General features: G+C 38.2%; 1 protein-coding gene across 1 annotated transcript in view; it reads right to left on the reverse strand.

Moving 5' to 3' along the window:
• The window catches only part of LOC135088547 (poly [ADP-ribose] polymerase), a 46,275-nt gene that overhangs the window by 4,277 nt on the left and 25,298 nt on the right, over positions 1-16,700 (reverse strand). The window contains exons 17-18 of the mRNA XM_063983384.1: positions 8,462-8,582; positions 4,917-5,076 (exon numbers count right to left, since the gene is read on the reverse strand). Coding sequence (XP_063839454.1) covers positions 4,917-5,076; positions 8,462-8,582 — 281 coding nt within the window. The remainder of the gene's footprint in view (positions 1-4,916; positions 5,077-8,461; positions 8,583-16,700) is intronic.

Below are 16,700 nucleotides of genomic sequence, written 5' to 3' on the forward strand. Positions count from 1 at the left end.
TATCCGTCAGTCATTTTTATTAGTTGTCCCACACTCCCATACCATGTTCCAGGTATGTCATTGACAGGAGGGCGCTACTATCTGAATGGGTTATTCATAAGTCCCAACTTTATGCCACTTGACATTTCAGAATCGTTTGACTTTAGGTACCTAAGCGATTTGATATTCGGAGTCTTTTAATGAAATCAAGTTCTGAAATAACTTGAGGTGTTGTACCCGATCAAGCTTTTCAATGTAGAACAGTTAAATAGTTTTATTATGAAATTCTTCTCTAAGTCTTAATTTGTCAGAGTAGGTAAAGGCTCCATGAGAGCAAAATTTAGCTTTATAATAGTTTTTAATTTTTTTCTTGAAATATTTGACGCCTTGTAATCTCTCGTTAATAGGTCCACACAAATAAATAATGTTAGACTTCGACTTTAATAATTATGCTCTTACATAATTATAAATAAACTAGCTTTCCGCCCGCCGCTTCGCCAGTGTGGAATTTTTCGGTTTTAATATAACCTATTACACTCAGATGTGGCTTTCTATTGGTGAAAGATTTTTTAAAATCGGTTCAGCAGATCCCGAGATTACTCCTTACAATTTAACAAATACACAAACACACAAACTTTACCTCTTTATAAATTAGAAAAAGATAGGTAATTTGAAACCCTATTTTGTTTTGTTCTTTTTTTTTATTTTAAATATTTCACAATCCAAACTAATATTTACTGTAAGTAAATGCTAAATAGTAAATATTAGTTTGGATTGTGAAATATCCTATCCTACTAATCCTACTAATATTATAAAGGCGAAAGTTTGGATGTCTGGATGTCATGATGTCTGGATGTCTGGATGTTTGTTACTCTTTCACGCAAAAACTACTGAACGGATTTTGTTGAAACTTTACAGTATTATTGTTTATAACCCAGATTAACATATAGGCTAACTTATGACGATATGTGACAAATAAATTTCAATAAATAAATAAGACGTGTCTAAAAAGCGCTATCTACCTATCGTCATTGGTTAAAATCTACAGCGCTGGACAAACTGTATGACGTGCGTAAATATTCATTCGGGGGAAACCGTGAAACGCCATCTATCAACATGATATCTAACGGGGGTAAAACGAGGTCCACGCGAACGAAGTCGCGGGCGGCCGCTAGTTTATAATAGGTAGCTTTCCCTCCGCAACCTTATTGGTATTCCATGTATGTGTCTTTTAACTGATTTCTGTTAAACATTTCATGTAAAATTTGTCCAGTTATAACTCCATTTACAACTGCATCTGTAAACAAGGGTTCATGTTCTCCAGCCCAGATGCCGAGTAAACAGAATCGTCTTTCAGTGATGTGCAGCTGCCCCTATATTTGACCCACTGACCTAATTTTTTATTATTTATTTGTATCAGTGTGCTCTTCTAAAGAGTGTAAGACGATTGTATTGTAATGTAGGTACTATTAAAATGTAATTTTAACTTATTGGTTTTGTCTCATATTTGAGGAATGTACTATGAGTAGAGTAGAGTAGAGTCTTCGTTTAAAAGGATGCAAACGATTTAAATTTCATTAGGTAGACAAAATTGATAATTCTTAATTATAAAAAATTTTAGCTTTCTCCAGTAACACTGATATTATTATACTGTGACTCATCAAAGTCATCATTGTCAAAAATATTGACAAATCGCGAACTGTCACGGCCAAAAAAGTGACACGCGTCCGTCCTCCGTAAGCGCCACCGCGCGACTGATTGAGATTGTCCAAGCCGTTCGGCTTGGACAATTACTTGGATTAATATACATTAATGATCTACCATATTTTGTTAAAGACTCTTGCGAAATCGTGTTATTTGCTGATGACACATCTTTGATTTTTAATATTGATAGAAGTAAAAATAACTTTGACGATGTAAATAATGCACTAACAAGAGTTTTAAGTTGGTTCACTACAAATAATCTACAACTGAATGCAAAGAAAACAAAATGTATAAAATTCTCTTTGCCTAACGTAAAAACAGTTAGTACCCAAATAGAACTTAATAATAATGCAATCGATCTGGTAGAATCTACTGTATTTCTGGGAATTACCCTGGATTCAAAACTCCAGTGGGGCTCCCATATAGAAACTCTGGCGGGAAAGCTCAGCTCAGCGGCTTTTGCAATAAAAAGGATACGGTCATTAACCGATGATTCAACAGCTCGCTTAGTCTACTTTAGCTACTTTCATAGCCTAATGTCATATGGAATCATGCTATGGGGCAAAGCTGCAGATTTTGAAACAATATTTATTCTGCAAAAACGTGCCATAAGATACTTGTATAAAATGAAAGCAAGAGCGTCCCTTAGAGAATTGTTTAAAGAAATTGGCATTCTCACGGCCGCTTCACAATACATCTTAAACTGTATTCTATTTATTCAACAAAATATTAATGATTTCAAAAAGAAAAGTGATATTCACCAAATCAATACTAGAAATAAAAATAAATTGGCTATACCCGCTTTTAGACTTAATAAAGTGTTTGCCACCTTTATGGGACAAGGTATCCATTTTTATAACAAAGTCCCTGATAAATATAAAGAGCTACCGTACAATAAATTTAAAGGTATAGTTAAAGATCACATGCTTAAAAAAGCCTATTATACAACTCGAGATTTTCTTAATGATAAGTCATCCTGGGAGTAGGATTATGGTCCTCTCATGCTCGCACTAAAAAGAATTAAAATCGTGCTATGAAAAGTAATGTATAAACTAATCTAATTTTCTAAAATGTTATAGTGTCATGCTTCTCAATCTGGACTGTTACTTAGCTTTATTATTAGTTTTTTTTTTCTCTAAGAGATAACTTGGTATTGTCATTCTCACTAAAATGTCTCTGGGGTGGTGGCGTAGTGAGGCGGGTCGTTACATTCCCTCTAATATGGTCGAGTGAAGCGATGGCTGGTTCACTCGTCATGTCTGTGAACAGGCGCTGCTTTCGGGGACTGGTCAATCCAAGTTATTCCAACTTATGTATGCGAGTCATTTCTACTAGTATTTGAGTATGTAATCTGTAAGTCTAGATATTAGCACGTCACTACCTTGTTTAATATGCCACGCAATTTTGTATACCCATTCTTATAAGATACACTATACAAGAATGCATGGTAAATTCAGTGAACTGCTCCTGAATCGAATGTACCTACTACTGCTATTTCTATTTATTTATATTAACCGGCAGACAGTGGTGACTGAGTTTGTTGCGGCGCTTCTTCTCAGCACTTGCCAAATGTTGGTCTCGAAGCGCTGGTAGGGTAAAAAGATTATGAGACATGTAGAGGCTCCTTAAGAGCAAAATGACGATTTGTAAGAACTATTTATTAGTCTAAACAAATAAAGAAATTTTGACTTTTTTTTTTTTGACATGGACGATTTTTTCCACATTTTTTAACATAGTAACTAAATAAGACGCAATATAAAAATTTCATCCGTTAAAAGCCCTCAAGTTATTTCTGAACTTTAGTTTAGTAAAAGATTTAGAATCTCAAATCGCTTATTTTAAAAATAAAACCATAAATAGAAAACGAATAGAGGTAACTTTGGGAATTTATTCTATCGAGTCAACTTCATCAAATCGTGTTTCCATCCGTTAATAGCCCTAGAAAATATCCTCAACTATGCCCAATAAAAATCTTAGCCTTTAATTTTACTGTTTAGTACCTCAAAAATGAAAAATGAAAACCTCATTTTCGCCATTTTCTCTGCTACCCGGCCTTAAATACTGCACAGTATTTAGTACACCATTTTCTTTATTTTCTTCCATCATACATAGGCCAGTAGAATTAAACACAAAAATTGATTAAATCGGAAATAATTCCTACAAAAGATTTTTTTGCTTTAATGGCTTCATTGGTTGCCCATTAAGACTCTCCTAAGTTTTCGATTTCGACGGAGTTGTGCTTAAGTGGTGGGGGCCCCCGAAAGGGGCGTTTTTTCGGTTTTCCGGTTATACCGCGTAAAGGACTTACCCTATCGAAAAGTGGTCTTCATGACGGTTAAAGGGCACTTAATCCTGCATTGAATAAGACCAAATTCATATGTTTTGGACAAACCGTTCTCGCGCTAAAGTTCGGCAAAGTAGAAAATATACGTATAATTAATGACCCTCTCCACGTCCAATGGCTTGTTACCCACATGCTTCCAAGCCTAGTAAAGGGTAGCCTTAACCAGTGTAACCCTAACAAGGCTCACGAGTTTGATTCGCTTATCCTTGTTCGTCCCAGCCGTTCCTTAACTGCGGTTGCTGCACCTCTTCCTGGCACTCTCCTGAACGACTCTGTGTTACCTAATGTGGCTGCCCCTCTTCCTTGTACCCTCCTGTACGATTTCATTGCTTAGCCATATGCCTGGTCCAAGGTTCGACGCCACAAAATCAATTGACATCAACCATTCGTCATATCCGACATCAATCAACCATTGGACGTGGAGAGGGTCATTAATTATACGTATATTTTCTACTTTGCCGAACTTTAGCGCGAGAACGGTTTGTCCAAAACATATGAATTTGGTCTTATTCAATGCAGGATTAAGTGCCCTTCAAGCGTCATGAAGACCACTTTTTGATAGGGTAAGTCCTTTACGCGGTATAACCGGAAAACCGAAAAAATGCCCCTTTCGGGGGCCCCCACCACTTAAGCACAACTCCGTCGAAGTCGAAAACTTAGGAGAGTCTTAATGGGCAACCAATGAAGCCATTAAAACAATAAAATCTTTTGTAGGAATTATTTCCGATTTAAAAGCTAATTCTACTGGACTAACACAAGAATACGCGTGCGTGAGTCAATGTTCGCTCGTATGTGAGGCCTTGTCGAATAGTATCCTGTAGGTGGGCCATCGTGCGTGTTTTGTTTTCGATGTAAACTCGCGGAGATGAACAGGCCTGGTCATACTAACATGTTCCCGAGCGCGACCTCGCACAGTAGCAGCAGGCCGGCGGGGCTGCTGGGGTGCGCACAGCAGTAGTTGGCCGACTTTGAGACCATGTCGGCGAAGTACACGCCTTTGCCGAACATGTAGCCCGTCACTGGAGCCTCGGGCGGCGCGATGCGGAGACCTGGGGATAGTTACATCAGAGTAAATACAAATGAATAGGTTATCTTCATAGAAACGCACCGAGCGCGGCTTGTATGTGAGCGCGCCAATATACGTATGCGGCGCGCACGCACACACTGACAAAATTCGGCGCAACCACGACTGGCTCCCCGCTAAATTTTGTCAGTGTGTGCGTGCGCGCCGCATACGTATTGGCTCGCTCACATACAAACCGCGCCCGTGCGTTTCTATGAAGATGACCTACTCATTTGTATTTACTCTGGTTACATTGCAGTTATTTCATGTATGAGCGGGGAGCAGCGGTTGTAAATATAATAAAATAAAGGATGCAAGGATTTCCCAGAGCGCCAGCAGTAGTATCATGGTACAGTTGACTAATTTCTTAAACGATACGATATTGTTATGGTGATATCTACTGGAAGCTATAGCTAATACTGGAAAGAGTTGTGTAATGTACATTTTATGTTAAGGCCTTGCCACACTGGCGGATTGCAAGCGGCACGCCGCGGTCGCCAAAATGCTTGCAAAATGCCGCGGCGCACAGTGGTCTGAAAATGAAGCTCCCATACCATAGAAACTTAATGTCAGAAATTAATAAATAAAAATATGTATTGTGTTTAGTATACCTCCCTTTGTTTTACTAATATTGTATGAAGGGTATGAGTAGCTCCATGTGTGAGAAAAAAATTATGTTTATTTTTTTTGTATGGAAAATAACACTTAAAGTGGATTTTTTTAAAACTGAATAGAACTGAAGGGCTGGTACTCACATGAGCTATTGCACCATACATGGCGATCAAGATGACATACAATTCTTGTGCCGTTGGGTGCCGCTTTGCACGTAGCAAGCTTTGGAAATTTTGAATTTTCGGTAGGTGATCTTTCAAGTCTTTGATGTTATTTTATGAGGTTATCAACCGCTTTCAATACGAAAATAGTATGTAAATTAATACTGATATAACTAGGAATATACTAGGGATATTTTTAAATAATTTTTATTTTGAAAATATAAAAAAAATAAAAAGTTTAATCATTGAATGAAGTAACCAACCAGTTGGTAACTGACATTGTTATTAGTTACTAACCTGCTAATGACGTTTTAATGAAAATAATAGAAATCAATATTGATTAAATAAACAACTTAAAAAATCGAACTGCCTCACAGGCCAAATAGAATTACATTTGAAATCGGAAATAATTCCTACATAAGATTTTATTGTTTTAATGGCTTCATTTGTTACCCATTAAGACTATCCTAAATTTTCGAATTCGACGGAGTTGAGCTTAAGTGGTGGGGGCCCCCGAAAGGGGCGTTTTTTCGGTTTTACGGTTATATCGCGTAAAGGACTTACCCTATCAAAAACTGGTCTTCATGACGGTTGAAGGGCATTTAATCCTGCATTGAATAAGACTAAATTCATATGTTTGGACAAACCATTCTCGTGCTTATCTTCGAAAAAGTACAAAATGTACGTATAATTAATTAATGATCCTCTCCACGTCCAATGGCTCGATACCCGCAGGATTCCGAGTTTTGAAAATAATAATATAATAATAATAAATCTTTATTTGGCACGGGACAAAAAATGACAATTACAAGTATAAAAAGGTACATAAAGAAGAAAAAATAAATAAATAAAAAACAGTAACATAATCCAGCCAGACCAGTAAAAATCCCGAGCCAAAAAGGCGCCCGCTCAGCGATACTCGGGACATAAGTGAATGTCCCGACGCTGATTTTCAGCGAGTACCCTTTCCTAGGCCTCGGCTGTTGGGACCCAAACCGCGTCCGCCAAACATAAACTAATTATTAAAACTTTAATAGATTCAAGAGCGGAGAGGGGATGCCCAACAGTCGAGGCCCCGCGTGGCGCTCTGCTAACATATAAACAAACAATTAAAATAAAATAATATTACAGACACTAAGCTAAAGACAAAATCAAGAAAAATACTAAATGAAGAATGTGTAAGTGTGTTGTGTGTGTGCTCCTGAACGTGCCATCAAGGCGTTAGTGTGGGTGACGTGTTGAGTGTTTGTATGTTTACTAATGCGAAAAGGACCGCCTCAACCAGTGTAACCCTGTCAAGGCTTACGAGCTGGATGCGCTTATTCTTGTTCGTCCCAGCCATTCGATACCGTTGCCTAATCGATGCCTGGTAACACAGAGTGGTTCAGGTTTCGGTTCAGGAGAGTGCAAGGAAGAGGTGCAGTAACCGCAGTTAAGGAATGGCTGGGACGAACAAGGATAGGTACATCCAGCTCTTAAGCCTTGACAGGGTTAAACTGGTTAAGTCGGCCCTTTACAAGGCTTGGGAGCCTGCGAGTGACGAGCCATTGGACGTGGAGAGGATCATTAATTAATTATACGTACATTTTGTACTTTTTCGAAGATAAGCACGAGAACGGTTTGTCCAAAACATATGAATTTAGTCTTATTCAATGCAGGATTAAATTCCCTTCAACCGTCATGAAGACCAGTTTTTGATAGGGTAAGTCCTTTACGCGATATAACCGTAAAACCGAAAAAACGCCCCTTTCGGGGGCCCCCACCACTTAAGCACAACTCCGTCGAAGTCGAAAATTTAGGATAGTCTTAATGGGTAACAAATGAAGCCATTAAAACAATAAAATCTTATGTAGGAATTATTTCCGATTTCAAATGTAATTCTATTTGGCCTGTGAGGCAGTTCGATTTTTTAAGTTGTTTATTTAATCAATATTGATTTCTATTATTTTCATTAAAACGTCATTAGCAGGTTAGTAACTAATAACAATGTCAGTTACCAACTGGTTGGTTACTTCATTCAATGATTAAACTTTTTATTTTTTTATATTTTCAAAATAAAAATTATTTAAAAATATCCCTAGTATGTTCCTAGTTATATCAGTATTAATTTACATACTATTCTCGTATTGAAAGCGGTTGATAACTTCATAAAATAACATCAAAGACTTGAAAGATCACCTACCGAAAATTCAAAATTTCCAAAGCTTGCTACGTGCAAAGCGGCACCCAACGGCACAAGAATTGTATGTCATCTTGATCGCCATGTATGGTGCAATAGCTCATGTGAGTACCAGCCCTTCAGTTCTATTCAGTTTAAAAAAAATCCACATTAAGTGTTTTTTTCCATACAAAAAAATAAAAATAATTTTTTTCTCACACATGGAGCTACTCATACCCTTCATACAATATTAGTAAAACAAAGGGAGGTATACTAAACACAATACATATTTTTATTTATTAATTTCTGACATTAAGTTTCTATGGTATGGGAGCTTCATTTTCAGACCACTGTGCGGCGTAACGCGCCGCGCCGCTGCCCAGAAAACGCAATCCGCCAGTGTGGCAAGGCCTTTACTTTACAACTATCAAGTGGCGTACCTTGCGAGATGATGCCTGCGAAGTTGGTGACGCGCGAGCCGTGCCACAGCAGGCGGCGGTTGTGCAGCTTCTTGAACGGCTTGTAGCGCTTGTCCTCGCCCTCGCGCAGCACCTTGAACACCTGACGCCCCGCGAGGGTCACGGTCAATATTTGTTACAGTTGATGCAAGAAAGAAAAAAGAACATAGTCTGCACTAGTTCTATTAAGAGATGTTGATGTTTTTTTTATTGGTTTGCAACTCTGCGATCATCAGATCATTGATAAATGTCGTGAGAGAAGATAAGAGAGAAATATGCGTACATCAGGCCTCCCCAACATCAGGCCAAATCCTCCATTTGCTTCGGGTAAATTAGAGGGCCGTGCCCCTGCAGTGGAGAACAGGAGACTAAATGACTCCAGGGGCAACATAATAACAAAATAAATTTCACCAGGATGGGCATGCCCACAACTTGTGACGTCATACTTTCACGTAAAGGTGCATACGGATTGCGCGTACCCTGGTAGGCGTACTCAGTTTACGCGTATCCGGAACGCCTAGTCCATACCTGCAGCTACGCGTTCACTTGGGGTACGCGTACCAACTCGCAGCGCGAGCCACCGTTTTTGGTCGCGCGTCAAAGAAGACTCACGCGGCCGACTACGCTATATAATAATAATAATAATAATAATAAAATCGTTTATTGCAAGAAAAACAATTACATTTTTCATATTAATCTTGGACTCCACACTAGGCAAGCCTGTCTCGTGGAGGCCAGGAGATAACTTTACAATATTTTGGGTACTTAAAACTATTAAAACTATAATTAGAACATAAAAACAATAAAAAAAAAATCAATAATTGTGCTGTATGTTTTATAAGTATGGGTTATGTATGTGTCGTGTATTAAGTAATTAGTGATTGATGATAAAATATTATGAAGTGTAGGTATGTCGTAGGTTTCACATTTTGTTTATTGTACTATTCGTATGAAATGCTCTGTGTTTTCGTAATTTAGTGAGGTAAGCCATGTTCCTATTTTGTGTTTAGCCTCTCTAGTAGGTTTGTCTTTTATGTTGCAGAATTTTACTATTTTATTATAAATAAATGGGCTGAGAAACGTGTTGAATCGATGGGCAAATGAAGTTTTAGTTAATGGGACTGGGATTGTAAAAAATCTTTTTTGACAGGAGTTGTTTAAATCGGAGTTTAATACAGATTTGTGGACTGAGGTAGAGGTTAGTTGTATAAAGAGTTGTCTGACGCTAAGCAGGTTACATTCTAGGTAAAGAAGATCTGTTGGAAATAGGCGGTTTTTAAATAGCATCACCTTTAGAACTGAGCGCTGAGATCTTTCTAGTTGTAGTAGTGTAGAAGTTGCTGTACCACCCCAAGCTGTGATGCAGTACGTAATAAGCGATTGGCATAGGGCGGTGTATACGGACTTGAGCAGTTCTTTATCAGCCGAGGACCTCAGTAGCCTCATAATACTTACAATCTTCCTAACCCTTGCAGATACGACGTCAATGTGCTTTTTAAAATTTAACTTTTCATCAATAATGATACCAAGATATCTAATAAATTCGGTTCTAGAAATCGTGTTGCAGTTACACGGCTTATTGATATCGGGACTACAATTTAGAAAGAGAGGACTGTTTGGGCAGTGATCGGAGTGTATTTTTATAGGCATTGTATTTGTGGGTGCAGAAGCTAGGGTTTTGTGAAAACTAATAAATTTTGTTTTAGAGGTATTAAGTGAGAGAAGATTGTTGTTGAGCCAATTGCTTAGGGTAGCTATACCAGCTTCTGCACTACGATGAACGGTCTCCCAGGATTTGTCATGGAAAACGATAGCAGTATCGTCTGCGTAACAGATTACGTCGGCATTCTTAAGGTCAAGGGAGGTGATATCGTTAATGTATAGCAGAAATAAAGTTGGACCAAGTATGCTACCTTGTGGGACTCCAAATGAGATGGGTTGGTAGCTACTGACTCGCGAATCAATTTTGACACATTGTTGTCTATCAGTTAAGTAGCTTCTAAACCAGTCTAATGCTATGCCGCGTATACCAGCAAGGTCTAGTTTTTTAAGTAGGATAGGAATTGAGACTGAGTCGAAGGCTTTTGCCAGATCCAGGAAAACACCTATACAAGCATTTCCTTTGTCAAGATTATCTACGATAGTGTTAGTCAAGAGGTTTACCGCTTGTTCAGTTGACCTTTGTCGACGAAAACCGTATTGCCGGTCACTTAAGAGTCCATTATCTTCGAGAAATTTTGCAAGTTTCTTATTAACAATTTTCTCCAGAATTTTAGAGAAAGTGCTCAGTAAAGAAATGGGACGATAATTGCTTGGAGATTCTTTGTTGCCACCTTTGTGAATTGGGGTGACAGAAGCTGTTTTCCAGTTGTTAGGGAAAACCCCTGAGGAGAGGCTAGTATTTAGTACATGTGTGAGAGGTTCAATTATATATGGTTTAATTACTTTTAAAAGGCGGTTGGAGATGCCATCAAGCCCTGGAGCACTGTCAGTTTTTAGGCCCATAATTATCCCTTCAACTTCATAGCAATCTGTGGGTTCTAAGAAAAATGAATTAGATGGAGAGTTCGGGTTAACAACTTTGGCAGCTAATGTATCTTCAGTTTCATTAAGATATTCCAATATTTTACTAGAGAGATTTTCACCGACTGTCGAGAAAAAATTGTTGAAAGAGTCCAAGCAGTTTTCTCCGTCTGAAGTATTATTTACCATGTTTATTGTGGGGTTTTTAGTTTTGTTAGTATGGGTTATTTGTTTTATTGTTTTCCAGAGTAATTTAGGGTTAGTTTTGTGTTTTTCAAGCTCATCTTTTTCATATTTCGTCTTTACTTTCCGAATTAAGTCAATGTAGAAGTTTCTGTATCTAGTGTATATTTTTTGCTGTATTGGATCATTTGGGTTTTTTCGAGCAGTCAGGTGTAATTTGTCTTTATGTTTGGAGCATTTAATCAATCCGGGGGTCATCCATGGCTTAAGGTTATTTTTTGAGCGACTAACGAGAGTAGTGTGTGAATGCTTTTCAATTACTAATTTCAACACTGAATCTAAGGTATTCGCGGCATCTGTAGCATCTGTATTATTCATTAGGGTAGACCAGTCATATTCTTTCAGTTCTTCTATAATATTGCCATAGTTAAGAGTTATGCGGGATTTCTGATTACGTGGGTATAAGTATGATTTGCTCAATAAACCGGTTAAAACAATATCGTGATCAGTAACACTACTATGGCAGACAACAGAAGTGGCTTTACGTTTAGATCGGACAAAGACATGATCAAGACAAGAATTTCCCCGTGTGGGCTTGTTAACCGCAGGAAATAAGGCATGTTCTGCCATGAGACAAATATACGGTGCACTTAGATCAGTGTTGTTTATATTAATGTTAATGTCACCGGTGAGAATAAATTCGGATTTGTGTTTGGTAATTTCTAATAAGGACTCTAGTGAGCTTAAAAAAGGTGAGATATTCGAAAACGAAGGTGGACGATAAATGCCTAGGATAGATGGCTGATTAGGTATATCTACGCCTAAACAGTTTGCATCTTGGAGTTCAGGTTCATAAAAGGTAGGGTTTAGTTCCGATTTCACAAAAGCGACAACGCCTCCAGCTTGGTTAATATATTTTTCCGTACGATAGCAGGTGTAACCTTCGAGTGAATGGATTAGAGAATTTTCATTTAACCAGCATTCCGTTAAGATGAGAATATCAAATTTGATGTCAAATCGCCCGAGAGTGATGATAAAATTATCAAAATTCTTTTGTATGCTTCTTATATTAAAGGTAAGTGTTGGAAAGTATGTATATCAAAATAGTATATGGTAATTAAAAAAATAAAAATAAAAGACAGTCGTAAGTCAGCAACTGACTCGTTTTACTTATAGGTTATGGGCCCAGACCCATTTTAAGTGAAAAAATAGTTTTATTGTAGTATTTTTCGTGTTGAGTCAGTTAAAATGAGTTCCAGTTATCTCGCTAACGTGCCAAAGTTAAAAGGTCGCGAAAATTTCGACGATTGGGCGTTCGCAGTGGAGAACTTGCTAGTTCTGGAGGGTGCAGAGAAGTACCTAAAGCAAGAAGGAACGGGTGCAGTCGCAGAAGCGGCAGATGCAAAGACTCGAGCAAAAATGATTTTGACGATTGATTCATCATTATTTGTGCACATAAAGGATACAACGACCGCGAAGGAATTGTGGACAAAACTGCATTCTTTGTTCGACGATTCAGGATTTTCACGGAGAATAACGTTACTTCGTCACCTGATTTCTATAAGATTGGAAAGCTGTGAAAATATGACGAATTATGTGACACAAATAGTTGAAACGTCTCAACGTTTAAGCGGAACAGGATTCGCTATAAATGATGAATGGGTTGGTTCATTGTTACTTGCTGGTTTACCTGAGCGATTCATGCCTATGATAATGGCGATAGAGCACTCCGGGATTCAAATAACCGCGGACTCGATCAAGTCGAAATTACTTGATATGGAAGTGGAAGATCTAAGTGAAACGGAACGTAGCTCGGCATTAGCAGCGAAATGGCAGAAAAAACCGGTTAAACAGAACAGCACTAGCAAACATGGCGGACAGACAACCAGTACGTCAAAGTCGGGAAATGTCAACAACACGAAAACAATAATTTGTTATCGTTGCAGAGAAATTGGTCATTACCGTAACCAGTGTCCACTTTTAGAGGAGAAAACAGAAACTAAGAAACAGAATAATGCTTTCAACGTTGTATTTCTCAGTGGAGGTTTCAGTAAAAGTGATTTTTACATCGACTCCGGTGCAAGTATGCACATGACACCGAATGAATGTTGGCTGAAAAATCCTCAACACTCATCAAGTTTACCAGAGATCATCGTTGCCAATAAGACGAAAATTCCTGTTTTATGTTCAGGTGACATAGAAATAACGACAAGTTGCAATTACGACATAACTGTGAAGAATGCGTTGTGTGTACCGAGTCTCACGACTAACCTCTTGTCGGTGAGCGAGTTGATTAAAAACGGGAACAGCGTCGTATTTAAGCCGAATAAATGTCTCGTAAAGAACAGACTGAACAAGTTGGTTGCAGTAGCTGATCTGGTTGATGGAGTATATAAGGTGAGAGTAAAAGCACAGAATTGCTTATTGACAACAGTCGGTGGAGTCACATGGCACAGACGGTTTGGTCATGTTAATAGCACGGACATGAACAAGATGAAGAGCTATGGATTGGTAGAAGCTGTTACTGTTCCAGTAGAGACCACAGATTCAGTGGGGGAGTTGCTGGAGGAATCTGCGGTGAATCCAGAACACTCTTTTGTTCAGTCGAGTTCCAGTGGGTGTAAAGATAAGCCAGACTGTGAAGAACCAAAGAAAAGGCAAAGAAAAAAGCCAGAAAGGTATGGTTGTGCAAATTTTCGTACTACGTCTATAGGAGAAGATAGCATGACTTATGCTGAAGCTGTCAGTGGTCCCGAGAAACAACAGTGGTTGCAGGCGATGGCGGAAGAGCTGCAGTCATTTGACGACAACCAAGTTTGGGAGATTGTCGACGCTCCAGATGGCGCTAGCGTAGTACAGTGCAAATGGTTATTTAATAAGGAATCTGAATACAATAGTAAAGTGTTCAGGATTGCATTGGAATTATGCAAAGATAATTTTAGAGTATTTGTTAAAAAACAAAAGTTATTGTTTGAGATGTTCTAAAGTAAAAAGCAAAGAACTGCAGAGAAACTCTCAGTAGCTGTGAGGCAGAGTACATGGCTTTGTCAGAAGCATGTAGAGAGAGGTTATATATTTGCAAAATTTGTAATGTGAATTGATAGGTTGTTACAATGAGTTTATGCAAGCACTTGGTATTGTTTTGATAAAAGTAAATTTAATTATTATTTCCTAGTTTTGTGTTTGTATAGACTGTGAGATTGTAAATGTATAGTGTAATAGATATTTAGATTATTTGCTATTTTGATATAGTGGGGGTGTTGGAAAGTATGTATATCAAAATAGTATATGGTAATTAAAAAAATAAAAATAAAAGACAGTCGTAAGTCAGCAACTGACTCGTTTTACTTATAGTAAGTATTTTAAATGTATACAGGTCATTTAGTACTTTTTTACACAATTCCGGGTAGTCTAATGTGTGGCATTCTACATTACAGGTATCATCTATATCCTGAGCTATCTGTAAGGGATTCATTTTAAAAGTCATATTTATGTAACGTCTTATTCATAAAACAGATGAGAAAAACCACACATTTGTAGATTAAGTAAGTTTGATGTCGCAGAGGGAACTGAGTAACACAAACAAAGTTAACTGGTGTTTTGTGACCTGAGATCTGATGTGAATACTCCATATAAGAGTCGGGACTAATTGCAGATAAAAATTCATATAAACAAGTTCGGCTACTACATGTCAAGATGTTCTGAGGTTGTTGGTAGTGTTGTGAAGAAGAAACAAGTGCATTAGAGTGTTGCTGTAGGTATAAGTATGAAGTGAGAGTTTTCAATTTGTTTTTTGTAACGAGTACTGGAGTTATACTGTTAGTTAACATGAAGCTTAGTGAACATTTAGTACAGTTCATTTTTATATTTAGCTGCTTGCAATTTCTATTTGACATGCGTAAGAGAAAGAAGCCAACTAATAATAACATGTGTTCGGTACGATATTTTGACATAAGTACTAAGCGTATAGCATAATAATTAATAGTAGTAATTATAGTCAAACGAACAGCATATACATTCATATGTAAGTTAATTAATTTAACTTGAAAAAATAATACTCTAAGGACTTTTCTTATGTTCAACTTACCACAATTTAAAAGAGCAATTAATAATAATAAAATGGTTAGGTACATACTATAGTAACAGTTTAAATATGTTCTTATTGATAATTTGTTAGTGATTAAAGCACAGTTATGCTCCAGCTTTTTCTCTAAACAAACAGCATAATACACATTCATATATAAATTATTAAATTTAACTTGAAAACTTAACATTATGAGATCTTTCCTTAAGATTAACTTACCAAAATTTAAATGAGCAATTAATAATAACAAAAATAAAAGGTACATACTAATGTAGCAGGCTGTATCTGTTAATAATGGAAAGCTGATAATTTTAGCGGGGACTTGACGCGGCAGCAGCTGACTGAGCAGGAGGCCGGGGGCTCGATGAGGATGTATTAACAGCCAGGTAGCGATCCAGGTCAGAGTGGCGGCGAATATGAATGGGCCCCGCACCGTCCCTTTTGCGGACGAAGATGTTTCCTCCGTTGGTCCAGCAGTGTTTGTATTCGAGTTGTTTAGCACGAATTCTTGTTTCTCGAAATAACTGTCGATTTTCTCGGGTCAGTCGATCGTTGACGTAAATCGTGGATTCTGAGTTGTTGGGGTCAATGTCCTTTGCGTTGAGATTGCGTCTTGTTTTGGCCGATTTAATAAACTCGTCTCGTTTTTGTTTGCGTGTGAATCGCACCACGATGGGCCGAGGTAGTTGCTTATGATCTGTAGCTTTAGGTGGGCGGCCAATGCTAGCCCTCTTGACGTCGTCCAAGTCAGCCTCGTTAAGTGTGACTCCGATCTTGCATGCAGTTGTCAGCACCACGTGATATAGGTTTTCCATTTTGTGTTCTGGGACACCGACGATCTCGATCTCGTTACGGAGCTGTGCTTGTGACTGAATATTTAATTGTTCTTGTAGAAGTTGTATTGTGTTTTCTTGTTCCAAGTTACGTTCTTCTAGGTAAGTAATTTTTTGGTTCGATTGAAACAGCTGATTGGTGATCTCATCTAAGCGCTCGTTACAGTTTGAGATAGAGTTGACTGCTTGTGTTAATTGCTGTTTCAGTGAAGCCATTTCTTCCCGACATTGGCGTAATTCTAAGGTGAGGGCTTGCATATCAGAGGGGTTTCGAACCATCAAGGCCTCTGAGTCGTGGCGTGAGGTGGCGGGAGTGGCCGACTTATCACCGCTTTTTTTGTTGACAGTCCATTTGCAGTCCGGGCATATCCAAGTTGCCTTATCTTGAGGAGCCTTACCATCTCCATTGAGGCATTGCAGGTGAAAGGTTTTGTTGCAGGTCTTGTATGTACATCCAATGTAGTTTTTGTCAGAGATATAGTTCTGGCAAACAGAACATGTCTTCGTTCCCGAGCGTGTAGGCCGCATTTTATTATGACGAACGTAGAACACAAATACTTGATTCACTAAGCGCCAAAATTAAGTCCGCGAGCGGCCG

The sequence above is a fragment of the Ostrinia nubilalis genome, chromosome 4 (assembly GCF_963855985.1).
Source record: "Ostrinia nubilalis chromosome 4, ilOstNubi1.1, whole genome shotgun sequence".
In the NCBI taxonomy this organism is placed as follows: domain Eukaryota; kingdom Metazoa; phylum Arthropoda; class Insecta; order Lepidoptera; family Crambidae; genus Ostrinia; species Ostrinia nubilalis.